The 20,542-nt window shown below is 44.2% G+C and overlaps 1 protein-coding gene across 5 annotated transcripts in view; it reads left to right on the top strand.

Moving 5' to 3' along the window:
• The window catches only part of LRCH1 (leucine rich repeats and calponin homology domain containing 1), a 219,087-nt gene that overhangs the window by 146,125 nt on the left and 52,420 nt on the right, over nt 1-20,542 (top strand). For all 5 annotated transcript variants that reach the window (XM_013980521.2, XM_013980522.2, XM_013980520.2 and 2 more), the window contains exons 5-11: nt 1,991-2,127; nt 3,473-3,600; nt 4,849-4,912; nt 7,914-8,019; nt 10,039-10,166; nt 15,538-15,608; nt 18,145-18,237. In XM_013980521.2, coding sequence (XP_013835975.2) covers nt 1,991-2,127; nt 3,473-3,600; nt 4,849-4,912; nt 7,914-8,019; nt 10,039-10,166; nt 15,538-15,608; nt 18,145-18,237 — 727 coding nt within the window. The remainder of the gene's footprint in view (nt 1-1,990; nt 2,128-3,472; nt 3,601-4,848; nt 4,913-7,913; nt 8,020-10,038; nt 10,167-15,537; nt 15,609-18,144; nt 18,238-20,542) is intronic.

The following is a 20,542-nucleotide window of genomic DNA, read 5'->3' as shown; positions in this document are numbered from 1 at the left end:
GGTGAGGCCAGAAGCAAATCACTTATCTTGCTATTGAGCCGAGTTTGAGCAGAGAATTACATGGGGCTATTTTAAAAATACACATCCTGTTCAAATTAGAATTCAAAAATTCTAATTTGAAAATTCTAATTCAAAAAGATACTTGCATCCCAGTGTTCATAGCAGCACTATTCACAGTAGCCAAGACCTGGAAGCAACGTAAATGTCCATTGACGGAGGAATGGATAAAGAAGATGTGGTACATGTATACAATGCAATATGACTTAGCCATAAAAAAGAATGGAACAAGGCCATTTGCAGCAACATGGATGGACCTAGAGGTTTTCACGCTAAGTCAGAGAAAGACAGGTATCATCTGATATCATTTATCTGTGGAATCTAAAAAAATTGATACAAATGAACTTATTTATAGAACAGAAACAGACTCACAGACATTAAAAAAAAAACCTTATGGTTACCAAAGGGGAAAGCGGGGGCAGAGAGAAAAATTAGGAGTTTGGGATTAGTGGATACAAACTACTATACATAAAGCAGATAAACAATAAGAACCTACTGTATAGCACAGGGAACGATATTCAATATCTTGTAATCAACTCTAATGGAGAAGAATCTGTAAAAGAATGTATATGTGTATATAGGTGTGTGTATATGTATTATAGACGTCTGTATATAAAACCCAATCACTTTGCTGTGCAACAGAAACTACCACAACATTGAAAATCAACTATACTTCAATAAAAATAATAAATGAACTATTTCAAAACGCACATCCTGAGTTCCTCTTCCACAGCCACCTGCTTGTCATGCGTTTGGGAACAGCTGAGCTGCCGCTCTTGTGCTTCTGTTCTCACATTTCAGTCTCAGGACTCTTTAATACACAGTAATTCACGAAGGTATGAAAGAGGGACGGTCCCTTCCACACCCGGAGGAGTTGAGTTCTGTGAAGTGGTTGCCAAGTGAACCTTTGCTGGTGAACTTGAAGTTGTCTAGCCGGGTAACGAGGAGAGCCTGCCGCTGCACAGGGGGGGCGGTGGGGCTGGTGGGAATTCCTTCTCCAGGCCACTGCCTTCACATCCTTGTCTGGACATCGTCTCTGCCCTTCATCGGCTTGGGACCTTGAGTATTGGAAAGCCTGGCACATCACCCCTTACCAGGTTGCATAACAAACGTGGTGAGGCCCGTTTGGAATGAACCCTCCGCAGCCTCTCACCAGGAGATCTTAGGCTTTGCCCTGTGTCACCCTGCATGTCTGGCATTGCTCAGCCCCTTTGCTCGATGGAATATATTTGACTTCATTTCTTGCAGCTGCCAGCGTCAGTTGGCATGCTTGAAATTACTGAGCGTTTACTAGACCACTGGGCGGGGATTTTAAGCTAAATATAATGTTCTGTCTTGAGTGCGGAGCTACAGAAGACTTTTTTTAAAAGCAGTGGAAGAAAGCCTTATCAAATCAGGATGACGGCGTCTGTTGGAAAATTTGGAATTAGATCGCATTTGTATTTTGAAGCAGAGTTCAACAATCATGAGCATATTGCCTGTTCCTCGTTCCGAGACTCTCCCGGCCCACACACGTGGGATGCATGAGCATATGTTGTAACTAGCATATTGTCCATAAGCTAGCAAGCTGTTTGAAAACAGTTGGAAGTTAAAACATAAGCATATCATGTGTGGTGTGACTTTTGTGATTGTTTTTTTGGGGGAAGAAAAAAAAAAAGCGTGTTCAAACAATGGATATTGTAAATGTCATGTTTCCAGCTCTTGGTAGAAATAACAAGTTGACATTGCTGAGCCCCCAGTGAAAGCTTTCCTCTCGTCTTTAGTAAAATATTCTATAAACAAGATACATATCCCTAATGTACAACTTGCCTTAATTATGCTAAGTGATACATTGCTTGATGAGCAGAAAATTGATTTTTGAATGTTTAGCCATTTCATCTTGTTGCTTTCTGAGTTTTTTTCTTTTCTTTCTTTTTTTTTTCTGTTCTTGTAGAACTAGTAGATCTTCCCTTGGTAAAGTTTGACTTTTCCTGCAATAAAGTGCTCGTGATTCCCATTTGTTTTAGAGAGATGAAGCAGCTGCAAGTATTACTGCTTGAGAATAACCCTTTGCAGTCTCCTCCGGCGCAGGTGAGGGGGTCTCCCAGCAAAGCTGTTGGGGGGGCGGTGGGGGCGGGGAGGAAATATGCCATCAGTAGCGCCTGCCTTGCTCTCAGCAGAATCACTTTTTTGATATTCTGCTCAATTCGTGTATGAGACTTGATCATAATCAGCCACAAGCTCTTAAAAAGATGAAACTACGTGTGAATCTGACTACAGTATGTTTTTGCAACATCCAGTCTGTTTAGCAGCATTTGCTTCACTGTTCTGGTCACCGCAGTCCCAGAATTGCCGTGTTCAATTATTTCAATTATTCAGTGATTACAGTGATCATTTGTACATGCATTTGAAACGTTTTCATGGAGCATATGGCTTACAAAAGGAGTAATCGATTTCTTTATTTTTTGTGTGTGTTTGCGTGTGTCTTTTGTCTTTTTAGGGCTGCACCCGTGGCATATGGAGGTTCCCAGGCTAGGGCTCCATTTGAAGCTGTAGCCACCGGCCTACACCACAGCCTTCAGCAACGTGGGATCCGAGCCGAGTTTGCAACCAACACCACAGCTCCCGGCAACACCGGATCCTTCACCCACTGAGCAAGGCCAGGGATCGAACCTGAGTCCTCATGGATCCTAGTCAGATTTGTTTCCGCTGAGCCACAGTGGGAGCTCCAGTAATAGATTTCTTTCTTTAAAGTTAGCTGGGAAATGGAGTTTAAACTTTTGCAAATATGATTGTCAGTTATTTGGAGACAAGATACAGGCTCACATATTAAACTCTGTGAGAATAAAATGAAGTAGATATGCTTTCAGAATTGGAGACTTACCAGGTCAGTTATCTGAAGTCTGTGCTTTTTACACTGTTTGTACTTAAATATATTTCTGTTAGAATTTTGCAGTTTAGTGCAAGAGAGATGGGAAATTTCTTGAACATGGTTTTCTGTTCAAATAGAATTTGGAAGAAATGATTGGCTAAAATCTTACCTGTTTTGGAGAGGTCAGATTTGGTGTGCATTGTGAACATGTTGAATGAAAATGTGCGGGAGTTCCTGTTGTGGCGCAGTGGAAACGAATCCGACTAGGAGCCATGAGGTCGCAGGTTCGATCCCTGGCCTCCCTGAGTGGGTTAAGGATCCGGTGTTGCCATAAGCTGTGGTGTAGGTCCCAGACGCAGCTCAGATCCCATGTTCCTATGGCTCTGGCGCAGGCCGGCAGCTGCAATTCCCACTCGACCCCTAGCCTGGGAATCTCCATATGCCTCGGGTGTGGCCCTCAAAAGCAAAAATGAAAATAAAATAAAATGTGCACAGCGGGATGTCTAGTGTTTACATTTTGTTTTACCATTAAAATCGAAATATTTATTATTAATTTCTCCATAGATTTGCACCAAGGGTAAAGTGCACATATTCAAGTATCTGAGCATCCAAGCATGCCAGATTAAGACAGCTGACTCCCTCTACCTCCACACCATGGAGAGGCCACACTTACACCAGCACGTGGAGGACGGGTAAGTGTGACCGCCCTTGGTCAGAAACCGCTGTTGGAGTATTTGCTTAGACCAAGACGCTCCGGGTAACTAACTCCAACAGTCCTTTTGATTCAACCAGTGCAGATTTATAAATGAGACTTTCAGCAACTTTTGGAATAAGAAGGGGAAAATTGATGCTGTTGACAACATTTTGGCATCTTTCAAGTCTCATCGACCTTCTCCCAATCAGTCTTTTGTGAATGCTACGTATGTGTGTGTGCTCACACACGTATATACACGTCTGTGTATGTCTTTGTATATAAGAGCTGTAATATAAATATATATATGTTTTACTTGTCAGTTAAAACAACCATATCAAACTGAGACATGTTTTTTTCAATTAATGTTTAATATGCTTCCGCAACATTATTAGAAGGAATGCAGGCTTTATTTTTTTAAATTGTCTTTTAAAAATGCATTGTGCATAATTGTTCCCATTTCCTGTTTAGAATGGAAGCTTTAGAATCATTTCACATGTCCTTGGCCATTTTTGGCTTAAATTGGGCCTTGGATTTTCAGAGAACAAAATTCTCACCCTGAAAGAGAATGGGTCACGCTGCAGAATTTAGCACAACATCGTAAATCAACTATATGTCAATAAAAAATTTTTTTAAATTTTAATAAAAATTTAAAAAATTCCTATACTGAACACACTTGTTAGAAACATAGGGTTTTTTTGAGAGGTCTTCACTGCAGAAATCTTTCCTGAACGTTTTTCTAAAAAAGTAAATATGGTGACTTAAAAATCTCAGCCTACCCTGGTGGTACCTGCATAGAATGCTTAAAATATGTATTTGTCATTTTATCTTTTTAAACGTACTCTCCAATTTATTTAACCATTGGATACAAGTTTATAGAATTATTGAAAGTCGGGACCTTTTATAACAATCGAAGTAAAAGCAATTGGTAGTTTTTGCTTTTTTATATGCTAGAATTAATAAAGTAATAAAACTGTTAACTGTTTCAAAGAACAGGCCACTCTGGGTGTAAACCCATGAAAACTCTGAACACAAAGACTGTCCCTTGTACTATATTTAGACAGTACAAGTATCTGATTTTCATTAGGCCCTTGTCTTAACATCCTTTAATCCTGGACCCGTGTGTCGCCTTTGGGTAATAACAATTTGTAGAACAAAATCATTATTTGAATATAAGTTGTATTTTGTTGTAAACTTTGTGACTTTCATTTTTTTCTAAATGAATTTAATATTTACTCTTCTATCCCAGCAAGAAGGATTCTGATTCGGGAGTCGGAAGTGATAATGGAGACAAGCGATTATCTGCCACAGAGGTAAAGCTCGGGATCAGATTTTTTTTTCCTTCTGTGCTTCTAGATCTATCTGCCCGCGTTTGCTGAACTCCTCCCTCTCTGGTAAAAGACATCAATGCATTGGCATGAGAACATGGGGTAATGTTTGTGAAAGTTATTTGAAATCCTCTAAGTGTTATATAAATAGAAACTGATGTTAGCTTTTTCTGCATCTTTGGTATATTGTAAACGTCTCAAGAATGGAGTCTGTCTCTCCTTCCCCTCCTGCCACAACCCTCACATTATCTAGAATATTCTTGCATGCTTAACACATATTACGAAACAGCTAAGTGGTGTGGAGGTATCTGGGGGGCTTTTTTATAAATGTGTTTTGTTTTTAAGTGATGGAGTAGTTTAGGGAAAAGCTGGTATATGCCTGCGTAAATGTCAAGGAATCCAAATGCATGTTACATTTGACCCACAGGGAATTGCATTTTCGAGCTGTCATAATTTTTATACCAACATTTGTTTTCCTGAAACTTTTTGGTAGCGTTCTTTTCAGTTCTTTTCAGACAATTGAATGACCTTTGGCTATGTTTGAGCTAAGAGGGCCCCCCCCCCCTCGCTGGAGCTTCCTTAAGTGGCTATAAATAGGTCATTGAGAACATTTGTTAGCTTCTTTATAGTCTGTTAGTTTCCCCAAAGTCTTTCACTAATAAACCATTAAATGGGGCTTCTTGACCAGCAGAGCTAGGAGGGGTTGGGAATGAGTGGATCTTCAGGCCTTCCCTTTTTGAGGGAACTTACTGGATTTTTGTGATTATTGAGTTTTGAAACATTATAAGACTCTTTGAAGATATAATTGGTAGGTCAGTTACCCCACCTAAGGAATCTCCATCTTTACTACATATAAGTCCAGGAAAAATGCCTTTTCCCTGTTTTCTTCAGGTCTTCGAAGTATAATATGTAGTAACTAAGATGGTTGAATTTTCCGTGACATCCTTCATAAATCAATATATTTTTAAAAATTAAAAATTAGGATACCTTAAAATCTTTCTAATGCAGACTCTTTTCCATGAAATACTTCATAAATCAATATATTTTTAAAAAATTAGGATACCTTAAAATCTTTCTAATACAGACTAGTAGGCAGAAAAAGAAGGCCAGTGTCAATAAAATAAAATTACCCTTCTGAAGCTGCATGAATAGTTCACTGGGGTTCCCTGGGGGAGAAAATACCCAACACATTGCTTTACAAGTTATATTTAATTCAACTCCCTTAGCTTTATTAAAACTCATAAGTCCCCTGAAATAGCCCATTGTTTCAGAAATTACTCACCCAAGCTTCTTTTCTATTAAATTAAAACAGACTCTGCTTTAAACAGATCCTTTATCTGTCTTCTAAGGATAATTAAGTTCATTAATAAAACATTACACAAAGAACTTCATTCTCCTTTTGTTCTCACTTACTGTATAAGTGGGAGGCTAATATCATTCTAAAAGGAGGCCAAGGGTTTATTTTCTCCCTTCTAACTAGATGCCTGTGTTGGAATTTTGCTAAGTTTTTAAGACAGCAGGAAGGTGGAAGAACTGCAGAGAGGATTAGATTCAACAGAATGAGGTGTATGCATTTTCCCTTTGCCTTTTTTTCCCTTTTGTCTCACGCTGTCCTCTCATTAGCTGAGAACACCTCCAAGAAATTTTGTTTTTAGTAAAGGGTAAAGGTTCTGACTTACCCTCTGTCACTTTCTAGTTTTGCTTTGCCTGGAGGTCTGTGGTCAGTCATTTTTGATCCGTGCTTCTCCCTCAAGGTGGAGTTTCAAAATCACACCAGATTCTCTTCTTTGGCTGTTGCCATTGTCTGCTTGATTTAGCATTTGTCCCTCAGACGTTGAAAACACCTTTTTTGTAAGATAAACAAGTAAGAGAATGTGGGGCTCAGTGAATCGCTGTGTAATGAATGAGAGGCATGTTTGTTTTCCGCCAGTTTCTGAGCACTTTGTGCACGTGTCCAAAAGTCAGCAAACATCCTTCTCTGAAAGTCGTAGCCTCGGGAATTTAGGAGCCAGCCTCAGTCACCTGCGGTGTGTTCTGTGGAGGTTCCTGATTTGCGTGTTTTGAAAAGCCTTTCATGAAATCGCGACACTGCAATGGAGACCCAGGAAAATACATGAGGCTTCGTATTTCATGTGTGACGGAATCATAGACGCTCAGAATACACTTCCATCAGTTAGCGTGGGGAAAGCAAGACGCCCCCCCCAAGGAGAACTAACTGTAGTTACTAAATCCACGTGCTGTTCTGAAAATTGCACAGAACCCCTGTTCCTTTTAAGACCTATAATTATTTAGCACTGTTACGTATTTAAAACAGCTTTCTCAGCTTGAAACAGAGAAATAACCAGAAGCTTCATGTTGCCCATAAGATGCACTGTAAATAAATGGGATGTTGTCCCAGGGGTTGACTGCTTGCTTTTCGTGCCTGACCACATGAAACCTTAATATATTTTGGTAAATTGGTGTTGTCCTCAGAGCTCAGGGCACCGTTACTGTTGAAAAGATCAACGAGACTTAGGGCTGGTGTGATGGTGTGTGTACAGTTATTTCTTTCTTCCATTAGCTGTGACACAGGCCTTCTTGGTGCCCTGACTATGGCTCTTAGGTTAGAAAATACCATCAGTTTCCTGAAAAAAAAAATCTCAGCTTAGAACGTACCTGCAGAGTACCTGAGTGTTAGCTTGATGAATTTTGGCAAAGTGAACACACCTCATAACCAGTTCCTCGTTAGAGAAACAGAATTTTTCCAGCCACCGAGAAAGCCTCCTCCTGTGCCCACCCCCCAACCCAAGAGCAGCCGCTCTCCCGACTTCAAACACCGTGGATCTGTCTTGCCTGTGTTTGAACGTCTGTGAGTGGACTTGGCCTTTGTATTTGGCGTCTTGTACTCAATATTTATGAGAATTGCAGTATTTTTTTAAATCACGGAGCATGCTCTTAGTGTGTGTTGATGTGCCCTTGGATGAAGCCGTGCCCCGTTTCTTTTCAGCCTTCTGATGAAGACACCGTTAGCCTCAATGTGCCAATGTCCAATATCATGGAAGAAGAGCAGATCAAGGAGGACTCTTGCCATCATCACCTCAGCCCCGTTAAAGGTCAGAGAACCAAGACTGGGGCGACGAGTGCTTGTCTTAAGGTTGAAATGCTGTGTTTAAAATATGCGGACCAGGGGCAACACTAATAGTTCATGTTTAGTGAGCATTTCCTAGGTACCAGGCGCCATGCCAGTCTGTGACAGTGACCTCATTTAAAGTTCGAAACTCTGAGATGCCTGCTCTACTCTAATCTCCATTTTATAGGTGAGGACACCAAGGCTCAGAGGGTTTAAGTAACTCCTCACAGCGCGTGAGTAGGGGAGCTGTTCTGGTTCTGAAGTTTCATACAAGATTCTTTAAGTCTGTGATTGGGAAGAAAATATTGAGATATATTATGTGGAACATTTCGGGTCTTTAGTGTTGTAATGCACAAAATCCCCAAATTGTGTTGGCTTAACCCAATCTAAAGTAAGTCCCAATGGGAGGTAATGATTGCCAGGCACCTCTCTTCCAGGTGGTGATTCGAGGATCCAAGCCCCTTTTATCTAATGACGCCACCATCTTTAACACCAGATTTCCAAGTCCCTCTGCTTCAAGCCCAAAGAGGAAGAGCATGGAGGTTTGCTCCTGGGAGGTTTTTAGAGCTGAGCCTAGAAAAGTGTCCATCCCTTAGAGCCAGCCTTGGTTACTGGGTCATATCTAACTACATGCCAGGCTGGGAAATGTAGTTGGAAAGTGTGCCCAGGAACCTGGACTGTGTGCTCTTATGCTCTTGACTTTGGACAAGTCATTTGACCTTAATTCTCTCCTCTGGCAATGAGGTTAGATGAGGATATCTCTAACATCTCATGGAGCTCTCGAATTCTCCGGCTCTTTGATAATCACCACATGATCACTGAGCTCTCTATGTCTCGAATACCTTCAATACCCTAGTAATAGGTTTCATGTCTCGATGAGAAAGTCTCATTTGATTATATATGGCAGGACTTTGCACCTGTTTATTCAAATGACTTTTTAAAATAAATTTTAAAATTTAGTGTTTCCCGATTTGATGCAGAGATGGTTGGATGACGTATGGCTAGAAGAAGACTAGATTAATAGGCAGATTTTCTCCCTAGTAGCTGGACTATGCGCTCACTAGTGATGGGAGAGCACTCCCACTCCAGTGTTTGCTTTCACTTCTTATGTTCAGGTTTTTAAGTTTAGCATTTGCGTTTATCTGAGATGATCATTGGAACCATCCATTGTCCAAAAATATAACTGTATCCGTTCGGCAAAAATAAGATATGCTTTGTAACAACATATGTTATATAGGTGTTTTAGGCAACTTTGTCAAATAAAAAGAATTACATAATTTATTACCACTGAGTTTTCTCCCCTCTCTTTTAGAAGGGGGTATTTTGCTGGCTGGGAGTCCTTGAAGGTGGTGAGGTCCTACTAGATTTTTTTGTTCGTTTGGTTGGTTTTGGTTTTTTAAGGCTGTACCCGTGGCATATGGAGGAGGTTTCCAGACTAGGGGTCGAATTGGAGCTACAGCTGCTGGCCTGCACCACAGCCACAGCAACACGCGATCCAAGCTGCATCTGCAACCTACACCACAGCTCACGGCAATGCCGGATCCTTAACCCACTGAGCAAGGCCAGGGATCGAACCTGCAACCTCATGGTTCCTAGTCGGATTCGTTAACCACTGCGCCACAACGGGAACTCCGTGTATTGAATTTTGAATTGGAAATACTTGTCACACGCTGCTGAGAGCTCAAAACACCCTCTTTGATGCTTTCTTTTCTCTGTTCCTTGAAAAAAAGAATTGGAGGGAATTTCATTTCTGTCTTGGGGAACTGAGCCCTAAAGAGGCCTTGACTTTTAAGTTCATTCGGTTTGGGGCTTCCTGTGTCTTTTCCTTTTCTTCCTCTTCTTCCTTTTTCCACCTTTTCCTCGCATACTTGAGGGAAGAGAAAACTTGGGTCCTTCATGCAGAGAAGATGGGAATAATCAGATGATGTATTTGAGAGTCGTCTGTTTTGCTCATCTGACCATGAAGTCATGCTCTCTGCCTTTCTCTGTGTTTTCCTAATAGGGGAGTTTCATCAGGAATGTCAACCAGCGCCTTCCCTTGTGAGGGACGGTGACAACCCTGGAGAAGAAAGAGACCCATTTCCACATGAAACGGATACCCTCCATCCAGAATTTATAAACTATATTGAGGCAAGTTGAGACTCGACTAATGTTTAAATGTATTTACGTCTTTTGGGCGCCTCCGACGTGAAGTGCAAGGTTCCCAACCCATCACCTCTGAATGATGGCTGTCAGCTTATCGCCAGCTTCCTCAGGCCTTTATAGCATCTTCTCAAAGCTAAGCACATTTATTTCCTGCTATTAGGAGCTGGTCCCTGCCACCCAAACCTCTCCATTTGTCCGTGCATCTTTGATTTTCTTTTGTTTTGAGAAATGACTCAGCTTTCCGGTTGGCAGTGCCTCGTATAGGTTAGCAAACTTAGCAGAATTACCGTGATCCTACGGAAGCTGAAACAGAGGTTCACATGCTTTTCAGTGCATTCTAGGTGAATGCTTTTCTTGAGAGTATATTCATAGTCAAAGGAGAAAACTAGGAGTTCCCGTTGTGGCGCAGTGGTTAACGAATCCGACTAGGAACCATGAGGTTTCGGGTTCGGTCCCTGCCCTTGCTCAGTGGGTTCACGATCCGGCGTTGCCGTGAGCTGTGGTGTAGGTTGCAGACGCGGCTCGGATCCCGCATTGCTGTGGCTCTGGCGTAGGCCGGTGGCTGCAGCTCTGATTCGACCCCTAGCCTGGGAACCTCCATATGCCGCGGGAGCGGCCCAAGAAATAGCAAAAAGACAAAAAAAAAAAAAAAAAAAAAAAAAGGAGAAAACTAAGACTTTTAAAATCTGGGAAAAATGTCTTCCCTTTTGAGAAAGCTCAGTCCGAGGACACACGCTCCTGAACAGGTGGAGAGTGGCACTGCGGTGTTGAAAAGTTGGACAAAGTCACTAAATTGCCAGGTGAACCTTTAGGGGTGGCAAAAATGAGGGCTAAAAGCTAGCCCTTTGTAAAGCTGGTCGTGACGGTTCCACTTTGTGACATGATTAGGTGCCTTGGTATGTTTCTACCTGTCCTTTTGGTTAAATTGTGGCACCCAAGGGTCACAAGGAAAATCCTTTTGGAAACATTCAAATTCCTTGTGGCTATCGAGATTCAGTGATCTCTGAGTTAGTGTTACAATCAGGTGTGGGCTCTCCAGGGGCTGGTCTTCTTTTTCCCAAGGATGCTGTTACAGTGGCGGGGCTCTATCTAGACTCACGTCTCTGGGCATCACCTTCAAAGGAGCCGGGAGGAAAGGAGCCGAGTTGTACATTCTGTGAGCCTGGTGTGCTCGAGAGGTCTTTATGCCCTCAAGACAAAACCAGTGAACCTGGCATATGACATACACTTATAGAAAGCTTAACTCTATATCTAACCCATCATTAATCCATCAGTTCTCGTTTCCAAATATCTCACACCCACTGCCTCCTTTCTGCCCTCCACCTGCACTGATGGTGCTTCAGGGGAGCCTCATCACGGCTTACTTGGAGGATGCCAGAGCCCCTCCCACCCCAGCGGGGCATCCAGCACCCAACCTTGCATGTCCGAGATCGCCCATGTACACACACACACACACGCGGGGCATCCAGCACCCCAACCTTGCATGCCCGAGATCGCCCATGTACACACACACACACACACACACACACACGTGGGGCATCCAGCACCCCAACCTTGCATGCCCGAGATCGCCCATGTACACACACACACACACACACACTCTCTCTCTCTCTCTCTCTCTCTCTCCTGCCACCAGACATTTTCCTAAAATAAAAATCTAATCGTGTTACTCTTCAGCCAGTGGTTCTCACAAGGCTCTCCCAGATTTGATGCCTGTCTGTCAGCTCTGAGGCAAATCTGTCATGACAATGTGGAAAATTGGTCTTTCGTCCTTTTTTTTTTTTTTTTTTAAAGGGCCGCACCTGTGGCCTGTGGAAGTTCCCAGGGTAGGGGTCGAGTCAGAGCTGCAGCTGCTGGCCTCTGCCACAGCCACAGCAATGCAGGATCCAAGCCACATCTGCAAAACTACACCACAGCCACAGCAACGCCAGATCCTTAACCCACTGAGCCAGGCCAGGGATCAAACCCGCATTCTCATGGATGTTAGCTGGGTTCTTAACCCACTGAGCCGCAATGGGAACTCCATTGTCTTTCTGGTGTGAAGAATTTATCTTCAGTTGAGAGTCTAAAGATGGAAGCCTTGAAGGAAAACAATGAAAGCAATTAGGAAAATAAAGAAGATTGTTTCAGAAAAGCAAATTTCTCTAGATCTGGAGATTTCAGGAAGCAGGGGGCTGGAAATGCTGCTCCACAGAATGGGTCCTGGGGGAGGAGTCTAGGGGAGTCACGAGGGGGCATGGAAATCTACCAGGCCGGTGTTTCCAGAGCACACACTCCTGCAAGAGGCTTCTGTTGGCAAGTGGAGAGGAACGCCAATAATAAAATAGAACCTATATCACTTTTACAGTCCGGGGGGAGTGTGTTTGACTGCCAGCCAGGGTGCCGAATCGATTGTCCATCAAGAGTTCCATATTTTGTATAACCCGGGTTTATAGCATCTTGAGCTTTCGAGACCACAGTCAATCCTCATTCGGGGCAGTTCTGTTCTATAGACTCTGCTTGAACGCTGCTATCTGATCCTGAACCATTGCTCCCGAGACCTCGGGGTGGGTGGGAATACAGAGTTTGGTTCCTGCCAGCCGCTGGCCACACGGATAGCATATAAGCTGGTCAGCATATAAGCTGGTTTTATGTGCATTACTGTCTCAAGACACCTTATTTAACGTATATTGTCAGTTCGTTAACATTGAACTTGCAACCGTCAGCCCCGTCACTCACTCGCGCGGGAAGGAAGCTTTGGTAACACAGATGTTTTCTCTGTAGGGTTCGTCACAGCCTTCTTGCGCTTAGGACAGCTAGACAGCATGTCAGTGCCAAACTAGAGGGCATTTTAAAAAGCAAAATCAGCAATGAACAGCAGGGAGGTGTGAAAGTGGGTACTAAAGAGACTCTGGAAAGGACTCTTTTTTACAGTCGGAGAGCTGAAACAGGAAGGCAGGGTGTCTGTCACCTTGTTCACCCTCAGCTGGAAAGGAGCTCCAGTTTTTCACCAAGCTCTGCATGTGTCTCCAAAAGCACCATGAGCATTAATTTGGGGGTTCCAAATAAATTTTGGTAGGTAGGCAAATTTATAAATACAGAACTCGTGAATAATGTGTAGCAACTGTATAATCCACTACCTTAGCCAAAGAAGCCCCGTGTGCCCCTGTTTTTCCTACTGAAAAAAAAATGTTTTATACCATTGGCTCCTTTTTTATTATAAAACTAAACATTAGAAGGAGGAGTTCCTATTGTGGCTCAGTGGGTTAAGAACCTGATATAGTGTCCATGAGGATGCGGGTTCCATCCCTGGCCTTGCTCGGTGGGTTGAGGCTCTGGAGTTGCCGAGAACTGTGGCGCAGGTTACAGATGTGGCTTGGATCCCGTGTTGCTGTGGCTGTGGTGTAGGCCGGCAACTGCAGCTCCAATTCGACCTCTAACCTGGGAACTTCCACATGCCACAGGTGCTGCTGTTAAAAAAAAAAATACAATTAGAAGGAAATACTCTTGGCTCCTACAGTTGAAACCCAACTGGAACATATAAAAATATGTTTTCTTGGTTATTTCTGGAAGTATACTTTCGCCCAGGAGTTTCACTATCATTTGGCTAGTGGCACAGTAATTACTGTATTGATTTGATTAGGTCCCAAAAGTATAATCAATCTAGAAGAAATCTGAGTGGATTTCAAGCCGGAGGCGGGCATTGTATAGCAAGAAACCTCCTTGAAAGACTTGTTCTCTGTGGCACATCCAGGGACTTGACTGGGCCCGAGTTCGTTCACGATGTGTCAGAACTTTGACACAGAAAACAGTCCTTTTGTCTGCTGTTCCTTCCTTGCTCGGGGACTGTCCCCTGTTCAGGGGTGGCTTCCGTTCTAGCCGTCAGCTGAGTTGAAGCCGCATTTCCCCGTGTCTGAGATCCGAGTGGAAAGAGGGGGCGTGCCAACAGTGGGCCATGCCTTTCTAACTACTCCCCCCACAGTGCTTCTTTGGGGTAATAAAAGGGGGTGCATTTCAGGGAAATCTGGATGTTTACGCATGAAAACTGTTAGATGCAATTTGAGGCATCTTATGTTGTTAAGTGTTTTATACTTCCTTTTTTCCTAACTGCGCGTGCGGGCACACACACACACACACACACACACACACACACACACCCCTCCTCTCACTCACAGTAGAATGTACCTTCTCATGTGACTGATAAGCCCAGTGGAAGAATCTGTCAACACCCGGAGGTGCTGAGAGGGCAATAAGGAATCCAGTTAAGCTTTGCATTTCTTTTGTTTATTTTTTTATTTTAGTGATTTTTATTTTGTCCATTAAAGCTGGTTAACAGCGTTCTGTCAGTTTCCTACGTACAGCAAGGTGACCCAGTCACACATCCATATATACATTCAAGCTTTGCATTTCTGACTCTTTTCTGACTCTAAGGTATTGTGGCTCAGGGCTAGGGTTTCTTTTTTTTAATTTCATTTCATTTTTACTTTTTTATTGAAGTATAGTTGATTTACACTATCGTATAATTTTATTTTTAACTGTGGCACAGTGTAAATCACATGAGGCTGACCATCTGCAGCACATGGAGGTTCCCAGGCTAGGGGTCCAATCAGAGCTGTGGCTGCCAGTCTACACCACAGCCACAGCAACTGTGAATCTGAGACGCGTCTGTGACCTACACCACAGCTCACAGCAATGCTGGATCTTCACCCACTGAGCGAGGCCAGGGATTGAACCTGCAACCTCATGGTTCCTAGTTGGGTTCGTTAACCCCTGAGCCACGATGGCAACTCCCATCTTAGCGATTTTTAAGCATATGATTCAATGGTAAGTATATCCACATTGTAACCATCACCATCCTCCATCTCCAAACACTCATTTCATCTCGTAAAACTGAAACTCTTCGCCCTTTCAGCGATAGCCTCCAGGGGCTCCCTGGTGGCCTAGTGGTTGGGACTTGATGCTTCCAGCACCATCGTCCCGGGTCAACCCCTGGTCTGGACACCCAGATCCCAAATCAAGCCACAACCATCCTACTTTTGGTCTTTAAGAATTTGGCTATTCTAGGAACCTCACCTACGCAAAATCATACCATATTTGTCTTGGGGGGAACTGGCTTATTTCACTTACCGTAATGTCCTCATGGTTTATCTGTGTCGTCACAAGTGTCCAAATTTCCTTCCTTTTTAAGGCTGAGTGATATTCCACCGTATGGATCGACCACATTTTGTTTCTCCACGCATTTGTCCACGGACACTTGGGTTGTTTCCGCCTTTCGGCCGTGGTGCGTGGTGCTGCCGTGAACACGGTTCGGGGCAGGCTGAGACTGCTGCCTGTTACAGCCGGTGTTTCTCAGGATTCCCCTGTGTTCTGTCCACAGGAGAGGGTTGAGACCCGCATGGAAGTGTTACGGATAGACGAGGACGTGCACTGGCTGTCCAGGGAGGAGCTGTGAGTACCGAGGGCTGGCGAGGAGCCGCCCTCCTGTGAGGTTCATGTTTCGCACAAATGGCAGCCCCGTCCTGGTAGAGCTTCAGTCCCCTTTGGGCAACGATACTGCTCAGAAGCTGCCACTGTTCCTCTGTGCGAGGCTTATTATCAAAGTGTGGGGGCCATACAGGGCCTGGTCATCTCTCTTCCTTGGCCTCGAGTTTTATCTGGACGTGAGGCTCTTGGGTAAAATGGGGTCTGGGAAATCAGATCGAATTCCTCGACGGGAGAGTGTAGCTTATTTTCACTTGTCTGCACGGACTGACCCCTGGACCTAAAGTGATAGGTGGTCCTGTTCCCCCATCGTTCCTCAGAGCCTTCAGGGTCAAGTGAGAAGCCCATTACCTCAGATATACTGGTCTTGAGTCTCATAGTTATAGTCACTGACAGTTATTAAAGAGCACACGCCAGGCACCGTCCTGAATCACGCCTCACTGGTAGTAACTCGTTTCATCTTTGCCACAATTCTATGGAGTAAGTTCTGTGGTTATCCCCCATTTCATTGATGCCAAAACTGAGGCACAGAGAAATTGACGACCTTGCCCCGGGGTTACGGAGGGCTGGGATTGAACCCAGGGACCTCGTACCAAATGGACATCCCTTCTACTCTATTGTGTATCAAGATTTCCTTGGCCAGCTTTACGGGGAGGGCATAGCTGTCAGACAGTGAACTCTTGGCGGGGGCATTCAGTTTGGACTTGATGGCACGGGGTTGATTTTTGGTTCCCAGGATTTAGTTTTCCACGATCCAGCACAGAGGCGTGGACCTTCCATCAAACCTCACGAGGGTCTTTCCCCTTAGTGAGGATTTACTGCCTTGTTCAAAGGTTTCTCCACTTACAGATCAACATTGGCTCATGTTCTGTAGTGGAAAAGAGTAACTTTGGTTGACTCTCTCTTGCCCTTTAAAAACAGTTTAGAATTCCTTTCAAATCACTGTCGACTATAACAGGCTATTCGTTGGCTCTATTTCTGTGATGCGAAGGAGAATTAGCTTCGATATAGAATTAGAGGGGAAGGGATTTGATAGGGAGAGTTTTTAAACGGTGTCAAGCTTTAGAAACCCCCTTCTCAATCTTCTAACTGTTGTTCTCAGCTCTGCCTGTAAATCAGTATCATTGGTAGAGCTTAACAAAATGTCCAAGCCCGCACAGACCCACTTGGGAATATCAGACGTTTTAGGCACCGTTGATGAGGTTGCTGCCTAAAGAGACTCTGAGAACCAGCATCCCACACTGAAGTCCCATATTGTATGAAAGCAGTAAAACAGCCACGCTGGTTGAACCAGATTTGGAAGCAGTGCAGGCCCGCCCTCACCGAGCACCCCTGGGCATCCCCTTAGGGCTCAGGAAAGCATGGTGAGAGCAGCACCCAGCTAGTCCATTGCCCTGATTTTATAGAGGAGCAGGTGGGGGCCCACAGGCATTGAGACTTTGTGTGAGCCCTTTACAGTGGGGGCTCCCCCACCCCACCCAGTAGCTTTTTCTGCTCTGCTCTGGCAACCTACCCTATAGGATATGGACACACCATCATTAAAATACTGAGTTTGGGAGTTCCCGTCGTGGCTCAGCGGAAACGAATCTGACTAGCATCCATGAGGACTGAGGACGCAGGTTCGATCCCTGGCCTCGCTCAGTGGGTTAAGGATCCACTGTTGCCATGAGCTGTGGTGTAGCTCACAGATGCGGCTTAGATCCCGCATGCTGTGGCTGTGGCGTAGGCCAGCAGCTATACCTGCAATTAGACCCCTAGCCTGGAAACCTCCATATGCTGCATGTGGCCCTAAAAAGACAAAACAAAGTAAAATAAAATAATAAAATAAAATATTGGATTTGTCAAAATCTTTTTTTTTTTTCTTCTTCTTGTTAGATCTGCACCCTTGGCACATGGAAGTTCCCAGGCAGGGGTTGAATCGGAGCCACAGCTGCCGGCCTACACCACAGCCACAGAAATGCCAGATCCAATGAGACCTACATCAGAGCCAGGCCAGATCCTTAACCCTCTGAGTGAGGCCAGGGATCAAACACGCATGGTTCCTAGTCGGGTTCATTACCACTGAGCTACAACTAGAACTCTATGAGTTTGTCAAAATGATTTTTTTTTTTTTTTTGTCTTTTTGTTGTTGTTGTTGTTGTTCTTGTTGCTATTTCTTAGGCCGCTCCCGCGGCATATGGAGGTTCCCAGGCTAGGGGTCTAATCGGAGCTGTAGCCACCGGCCTACGCCAGAGCCACAGCAACGCGGGATCCGAGCCGCGTCTGCAACCTACACCACAGCTCACGGCAACGCCGGATCGTTAACCCACTGAGCAAGGGCAGGGACCAAACCTGCAACCTCATGGTTCCTAGTCGGATTCGTTAACCACTGCCCCACGACAGGAACTCCAAAATGATTTTTTAATGTTAGATGGACTTCTATAAGTTTGCTCTTGAGGACAAGTTTGCTTTAGGTGGTATTCATATTCTCGTGACCACTTTCTGTCTCATGCTTGGTTTCCAGCTGCAGAATAAGTTCATCCCCAAACCAGGAAATGGATATAGCAATGATCAAACAGCTGAGAGAAGCAGTGGATTTTCTGCAAGAACCTGACAGGTATGTTGGTTTTTCCTTGGCCCAGGTTTCCTGTGTAAATAATGCGCACTAATTTATTGAGCGCGTTATCTCAGTTTTCAAAATATTTATACACACGGCATGAGCTAACCATTAACCACCAACAAAGAAAAGTCATTGTCACTGCCTGTTTTTCCAAGATCCGTAAGTAGAAGGGTCAGACTTCTGGAGGGACCCAGATCAATTCCCCCCTTCTCCATCTCTTCATGAAATTCATTCACCCTTCATGCAATTCATAGGGCAATTTTTTTTGTTTGTTTTTTGTCCTTTTTAGGGCCGCACCTGTGGCACATGGAGGTTCCGGGGCTAGGGGTCGAATCGGAGCTGTAGCCACCAGCCTACGCCACAATCATAGCAACGCCGGATCCAAGCCACATCTGTGACCTACACCACAGCTCATGGCAATGCCGGATCCTTAACCCACTGAGCAAGGCCAGGGATCAAACCCTCAACCTCGTGGTTCCTAGTCAGATTCGTTTCCACTGCGCCATGACAGGAACTCCAGTCGGGCAATTTTTGGAATCAAGTACTATCATATTTATTTCTGGTGGTGCCAAATCTATGTTAAAGAAATCATATATTTCTAAAGATTTGGGTGACAAGATAATTTTTTCATTTGTCACTATCAATAATTGGCATTGGGAATTCCTGTCGTGGCGCAATGGAAACGAATCCAACTAGTATCCTTGAGGATGTGGGTTCGATCCCTGGCCTCGCTTAGTGGGTTAAGGACCCGGCGTTCCCGTGAGTTGTGGTCTAAGTGGTAGACGCCCCTTGGATCCCGTATTGCTGTGGCTGTGGTGTAGGCCAGCGGCTACAACTCCGATTTGACACCTTGTCTGGGAACTTCCATATGCCGTGGGTGTGGCCTTAAAAAGCAAAGTAGTAGTAGTAGTAATGATAATAATAGTAATTATGATAATAAAAGGCACTACATGCAATAGATATATTTTTTGATTTCTTAGCTGAGGATAAGGGAATTCCCATGAACAAAATCTTTTTGAGGAAGGAAGTATATCTAGTATCAGGTAATAACTGCCCTATTGATAGAGAAATTGATCCCAAGCTTTTCCCCAAGAAATTCTTCAGAGACCCTGGGAACTTAAATATGAAGATGAAAAAAAAAAATATGAAGATGACATGGTCTTGTAAGATGGTGTGTGTGGAAATTCTGGGAATGTGTGAGTCCCAGCATGCTGTTGTGTGGCTCTGAAAGCACAGTGACAGGTCAGCTTGCGTACGGCTGGAAATCTTCAGCAATTGATTTGAAAAGCATTTCAATTCTGCACACACTAGTTAGGTGCTTAGAGCGTGGGCATATCGACGGTGTGCCCCTTGGGAGCCATCAAGATGGACGAGACGCAGCCCTTCCTTCTAAGAACTTACGCTGCAGTCAGAGAGAAGGGCCTTGAGCAGTGATTGATGGGTGTACTTGATTTCAGTGCTTGAAGCGAAGGGGAAAAGTGATAAACTAGAGTGAATGCCCCACCCCAGAAGGGAAAGGGGAGATGGCCCAGCTGGCCTTCCTGAAGGTTGGAGAATTTTACTGGGCTTCATAGCGGGCCTTTTCAAGGAGAAAGCACGTTCTGGATTGAAACACAAGCTTATACAAAGGCACCGAGGTCAGAAGGAAGGGAGCAGACTTGAGAAGTCTCAGGTGGGAAGGACCCATGGCGCTGGGGTGTATTTTGTATTTTGGGGTGAGAGAGAAATGATAAGAAATAGGGAAATAGCTGGTGAAGAATATACCTTGAATCAGTCAGTCACTGGTTGCAAACCCAGCGTTAACACCTGTTAATCTGGGTAAGTTATATAACTTCTCTGTACCCCACTTTTCTTATCTTTTTTTTTTTGATCTTTTGTTAGGGCCACCCCCTAACAAGTTCCCAGGCTAGGGGTCCAATCAGAGCCGTAGCTGCCAGCCTACCCCACAGCTGCAGCAACTACGGATCCGAGCCAAGTCTGTGACCTACACCACAGCTCACAGCAATGCCAGATCCGTAACCTACTGATCGAGGCCAGGGATCAAACCTGCATCCCCATGGGTCCTAGTCAGGTTCATTAACCACCAAGCCACGATGGGAACTCCCAGTTTTCTCATCTTAAGATGGGTTACAAGTACTTATCTTTCAGGGTTGTGAGGATTTTGAAATGATGTATAAACGGCTGGTGGAAAGGTAAGTTTGCAGAACCACTCCAACAGGCATCCTTTGTAGTATGTGGCCATAATATAAAAATAAATATAAACCTTTTCAATGAATTCTAAAAATAGATCCTAAGGGACAAA

The sequence above is a fragment of the Sus scrofa genome, chromosome 11 (genome assembly GCF_000003025.6).
Source record: "Sus scrofa isolate TJ Tabasco breed Duroc chromosome 11, Sscrofa11.1, whole genome shotgun sequence".
Lineage (NCBI taxonomy): Eukaryota > Metazoa > Chordata > Mammalia > Artiodactyla > Suidae > Sus > Sus scrofa.
The sequence above is the reverse complement of the archived record's forward strand: the minus strand, read 5'-3'. Positions and strand labels throughout refer to the sequence as shown.